This window comes from Anneissia japonica, unplaced genomic scaffold (assembly GCF_011630105.1).
Source record: "Anneissia japonica isolate Jap-2015-1 unplaced genomic scaffold, ASM1163010v1 scaffold47380_len8829_cov105, whole genome shotgun sequence".
In the NCBI taxonomy this organism is placed as follows: Eukaryota; Metazoa; Echinodermata; class Crinoidea; order Comatulida; family Comatulidae; genus Anneissia; species Anneissia japonica.
Window position 1 is genome coordinate 1 of NW_022703023.1, and position 6287 is coordinate 6287.

General features: G+C 32.8%; 1 protein-coding gene across 1 annotated transcript; it reads right to left on the bottom strand.

The window, feature by feature from the left end:
• Positions 1 to 2467: 2467 nt before the first annotated feature.
• LOC117104222 lies at positions 2468 to 4003 on the bottom strand (the record flags this gene model as incomplete). The annotated part of the gene is made up of 2 exons (XM_033244920.1): positions 3471 to 4003; positions 2468 to 3339 (listed from the first exon to the last, which is right to left on the bottom strand). Coding segments are annotated over exons 1-2 (1405 nt in total), but the record flags the coding sequence as incomplete, so codon positions are not given.
• Between the last annotated feature and the right edge of the window lie 2284 nt (positions 4004 to 6287).

Below are 6287 nucleotides of genomic sequence, written 5' to 3' on the forward strand. Positions count from 1 at the left end.
ATTATCACAGGAATATTTCCTCTTGTCCTTATGATTTACTATCTTTATTTTAGGTGGCGTTTGAATTGTTGCGAAGGTAGTAACTACTTTAGGTGATGAAAACATGCGTGATACCATATGATCGTGATGTTTAGACCTTAAATTAAAATGTAGGAAAGGCATAAGTAAATACAATAACAAAACTGATTAATGGTCAACCAGGAGTTAGCCCCTACTACTGTAGTTTATGTATAGCACTGCAGTGCAGTAGGAAAGAGGAGGCATATCCTAGGTCTTTTCTAAAAAGTATGCCTCTAGAGTAGGATGAATAAGAAGAGACCTGTGACTTGTTAATTAGTTAGGATTGCCCTAGTATAATGTACTAATAATAATACTAGGGCTTAGCATATTATGCCATGGTATCTTAGCTAGCGAGTTATTATTACTTTAATACTTATAACTATAATGTGCACAGCATAGACTGGATCTTAGGCATAGGCCTAGCCTAGGCTAGCCTGGTTTCTTACCCAAGCCATATTATACCTAGGACCCGACCTTAGTTAGCCTATAATACATAACTCTATTGAACGTTTATTAGCCAGGCTTAACCTTCAACTGTAGGCAATGGTGTATATTTTATTAGAACAAAGTTAATGAATGTGTTTAGGCCTAGGCCTAATAAATAGCTACCAAAAGTCCAGTAAGATTGCGGCAAAAGAGTCGTCGTTCTTCACTCGTAGTGTAGTCTTCAGCTCTTGCCACCTTTCATACGATGAAGAAAGAGATATTCTTCTGCTATTTCTCAATTTTTGCTGGTTAAATCTTCTTTTATTCCTTTCAAATTGAGGGAGGCAAGGCCTGCCCCTTCTCTTTCTTGAGTTCGTCAAAGACATAATGTAATAAAATGGCTAGCATCCACTAATTTTGTTTTACGAGACGTTCGACGCTGTTTATTTACGTATGTAAATTACTTGTCGTCTGCATGTATTGATGATGGCGTTTTCCCCGTTGACCGGACCATGGTTACTGAAAATTACAGAGACGTATCACAAAATCAAAGGATTAAAACTAATCCGCGTCAATTTTTTGTGTGGAACACAAAAATTCAAAATTCAGCCTTATTTTGCATATTTTTCGTGTTTAGGAATGTTTATATTCAGTTCACTAGCAGTTTCGTATTATATTTATAAATCTTTCTAACATATATAAACATCAGATTTTTCATGAAAAATGAAATTTTGCCGGGAATGGGGCTTTAAGCAGTGAAATCGCAAAAATTTACCACCATTTTTGATGTCAAACATAGACATGCCATGTGTTTTAATTTTTTGTAACTTCGCAATAATTTGTTTCAAATTAATTAACATCACGATGATGCTAGGCCTATTGTTTAGGGCACACTTCACTAATTAATCTAATGAATTGCATCAATTGTCAATGGCATCTATTCAGTAAATAGATAGATAACTGCATGTTACTTAAAAATTCATATCTCCTAAAACAAAGCGGTCTATGTGGATTATTTCTTGGGAGAAATATACAATATCTATACCACTGGGTTAAAAAAAATAAAACTATTTCAGACTCAGAAAAATTAAAATGGGGGAACTATATGTAGGCCATATGTGACATAATAAATTGCAACTTTTTGCACAATTTGAGAATTAAAATTCTAATTATAATTTACAATACAGTAATATGAATTCTATATGTAATTGATGAGTGTATAAGTCACTAAATTGTATTTTAACATTATAATAATGATCTATGGTAACTTGGTGAGTCGGAGGAAATGATGGAAGATACGATTCAATCTGCTTTCATTGAATTGCATCAACACTTTCTGGGCTTAGAAGTCATATTTTCCTTTTTATGATCGATTTTTAAGGATGACATATTATGATTTTCATTTTTTTAAAACTCAGTGGTATAAATTTATTTTTTATGACTTTCTCCAAATATAATCTACATAGGCCACCTTTCTAGAAGATATGAATTTTTAAGTAACATGCAGTCATGAAATCTGCCAAAACCCTATGTTACTTTTGGATACGCTTCACTGGGCTGCACTGTTTGTCATCAACTGAATGTCTACCCCAGCATGTAAAAGGCCAATTAGCACTTTCTTAAAGATAGTTACGTGATAATGGTACATAATCCAACAAAATATATCAGATTTGAATGCCCAATTTAGTTATAAATAATTTTAGTTTTAGTAATTTAGTTATTAGTTGTTTTAATTATATTTTAAAATGAAAACTTAGGCTTTAGGTTGACAGGTTTTAGACTACATTTGCATAAAAATGAATTTAAATTCCATGAAAGTAAATTTTCCAAGTCAAGGGTATACACGCTAAATTGGTGCTGTTCTGCCAAACCCGAAATGTGTTGTAAGTTGACATTCCAAGCAATAATACTAAATTATATATAGTTGTTGTTGTAGTACAAGAGCTTTTTAGTCACCAATTAATTAAAATACTGTACATACCTTCAAATTCAGAAGAAATTTCTATTTCATCCAACTTTTTGTTTTTAAAGTCAAAGGTCCTGCCTTTCTCAAGGGCTAGAAGTATTCTACCAACTTTCACCACTTGTGTAGTCTCTTCTGGCAATCTGTAATAATTTCGATGAACATTTATGTCATGGCCCATAAATGTTGCTAAAATGTCCAATTCATTGTTTTGAAGATTAAAAACTTGTGAAAACGTTGCTATGTGTTTTCGCAATCTTGTAGCCGTTAGATTTTGTGGTTTATTTACTCCACATTCCAAAGCAAATTTGTGGATGCATACACTACTACGAATAGGACGATTTGATGGTGCTGGTACTGCAAACAGGAATTTGTTGTCCTTGCTTATATCAACATTGGTTCTTGTTACAATTAGCAATTGTATGCTACCAAATATAGCTTCAGGAATTAGGATTGGGACTTTTCGTCCCTGTTTGCCCATTATTTCAAGTCTTTTCAGCTTCTTACAGAGACATTTTTCCCATTTGGACAAACTTTTCAAAATATCTTTGCTTGATTCAGAATGTACATTTGCCCAATCTTCAATTCCTATCCGTTCTGCTTCTCCACTACGCTTTCTATTAAACAGAATCAACTGGCAGAGAGTGACTTTGGCAAGAGTATACCAAGCATCTGTGTCAGACTTGCAGGCTTCTAGTTTCTCAGAGCATTCTTTTGATTTTTTTTTCAAGAAGACATTGAGAGCTACAACATCTTCTAGTGGTAGCATTATGGGCTTGTTCCATTTTTGCTTATAGAGGGTGGACCGAGCATGGTTGGAGACTTCATCTGGCCACTCTATTTCACAGAGGTTTTCAAAGGCCTCACATTGCTCTTGTGTGGCAACATCTCTGGATTTAAGGGCAATTGCCCTTTTTATACTACAGCACCTTTTCAGTGAGTGCCCAAGCTTTATAGCTAATGATGGTATCTTATATTTGTTTTTTGCAAAGAGTCAAATCCTGCAAGTTTTCTTACTGACTCTGTAACAGCATTAAAATTTTGTGGGCATATTGCATCGTTGAGATACATATTTTTATTCACATGTACTTCTCTAAGTTCTAAAACTAATCGCCCGAGTTCTCTCATCTTTTGAGAACAATATTGAAATTGGTGATACTCGGTAAACTTTGAAAAAAGTCTCTTACCATAGTTCAGGATCAACATATCATTTCTTATCAAAAGCAAAATTCTGTCCACATTCATCTTGTTAAGTATGTTTTCTTGGAATTCACTACTAATGGCTGGTCCTACGGTTGCAAGAATTAATGAGCATTTACCTTGTATTCGTCCACCTTTAGCTACCTTTCCTTTTACAGCCAAAGCAGGGCACGACTTTTGGTGTTTCCATATTTCATTTCGTTTGTAGTAAGCAAGGCAATTACAACATGGCAGGTATTCTGTTGGTGTTGTCTTATAAATCGTCCTCTTTCCTGGAATCAGAAACCCTTTGCCACTTTTTAGCACTTCACTGTTGTGAACATGATTTCCTTTATTTTTTAGTAGTCCCCACATCATTGATCTTTTTGCTGATTTTTTTGCAGTGACAAAATTTGTGCAACCTCAATCTCTGAGCTGTGTTTTCTTTCAAAGTGTCGTGGAAGCTTTGCATTTTGCATATTGCAATACACACAGAAATTATGGCGATCCCATATCCTTTTTGAAGAAGTATTCCTGGATGTCAAAACATAAATGTTGTCCTCTGTTTCACAATTATTCAATTCTGTTAAATGAAAAAGAAAAAAATAGTTGGTCTTCGTCTTGGCCTGAAATATCTATGTGCATAAAAGACAAAATAAAATAAGTTTGCTTACTGGTATACAAATATGACTTTTCATGATGGGATTAGTAAAATCTTGTTTCTAGGCAATTCTAAAACCCTAGAGGCAATAGATCTTTCTGTTTCTGTTATCTAAAGCAGTCAATATTTGTTTTACCAGTTAAGTTTGCGACTTAGCGAATTCCAGATATTATTATTTATTAAGTTACAATTTGCAAAAATACAATAGTTTGAGGACCGGTCCTTAAGAAAGTGTGTGTAAACACTGTGTACTTTGTTATTTTATTAAGACAATAGTTTGAGGACCGGCCCTCAAGAAAGTATGTGTAAACATGTGTAAACACTGTGTAATTTATGTTATTGTAAGACAATAGTTTGAGGACCGGTCCTCAAGAAAGTGTGTGTAAACACCATACTGTATGTTAGTATTTGTATGCAGACAATGAAATGAGGACCGGTCCTAAAAAAACTGTGTAAATATTATATATAATAATTTTGGTACCGGTGGAATTATGGACAGTAAACACCCCGATACAACCAAATATGCTAACACGAAGGGAAACAATGGTAATCAACAGACAGTTTATCACCAAGTTACATCCAACTTCCCGAATTTACTCTACTTTTTAATGTCTGCGAATACCTCACACAGAAAACAATATGAGAAGACAACTTGAAATGATACTATTTAAGAGACACTAATCATTGAGTCATAATGAAAGTCTAGGGTGAAATTAATTAAATCGGAAAAAAAAAAAAAAATTATTTTGGTCTTGGTGGAATTATGAATGTTAAACACCCTGATACAACCAAATATGCAAATACAAAGGGAAACATCTTTCATCTTTAATCTTTTTTGCAAAAAAAAAAAGATAAAAGAATAACAAATATATATATCAAGCAACAAGGAATAAAAAGATGGCAATAGGAGGTTAAAATAATAGATTTCTCTAATAAGGTTTAACCCACATCACAATGAATATGGTTATAACCAGGGCATCTCCCTGATTATAACATTATATCACATCTAATAATAAATAATATAGTAATAGGCCTAGGGGTCCATAATTATCAACATTTTCGAAAGAGTACAAAACATACCCTTTTTAGTAACCATAACTCCCCTCCCCCAAAGAGTACAAATTATTGCTATGAAAGAGAATTTGATATTTACATTTGTAATTGTCAAGGAATAATGCATTTTTAATACTATGTCAGTATTTAAAATTAAAAGCTATGGAAGAGAATTTGATGGCAAAAATTCTGAACTGCTAAACTGGAATAATACACTTAACTACAGTATTCAGATAAAGACAAAATATTTCTTTATTGCTATGGCAGAGAATTTGTAACTGTCAAGGAATAATACATTTTTCCATACTATGTCAGTATTCAAAATTAAAAGCTATGGATAGAATTTGATATTGTAAAGGCAAACAATCTGAATTGGTAACTTGGAATAATACACTTAACTACAGAATTCAGACAAGCAAAATAAATTTTGTTATTACTATGGAAGAGAATTTGATATTTACATTTGTAACTGTCTAGGAATAATGCATTTTTCCATACTATGTCAGTATTCAAAATTAAACGCAATGGAATAGAATTTGATATTGTAATGGCAAACAATCTGAATTGATAACTTGGAATAATACACTTAACTACAGAATTCAGACAAGCAAAATAAATTTTGTTATTGCTATTGAAGAGAATTTGATATTTACATTTGTGATTGTCAAGGAATACTGCATTTTTCCATACTATGTCGGTATTCAAAATTAAACGCAATGGAATAGAATTTGATAGTGTAATGGCAAACAATCTGAATTGATAACTTGGAATAATACACTTAACTACAGAATTCAGACAAGCAAAATAAATTTCGTTATTTCTATGGAAGAGGATTTGATATTACATTTGTGATTGTCAAGGAATAATGCATTTTTCCATACTATGTCAGTATTCAAAATTAAAAGCTATGGAATAGAATTTGATAGTGTAATTGTAATGGCAAAC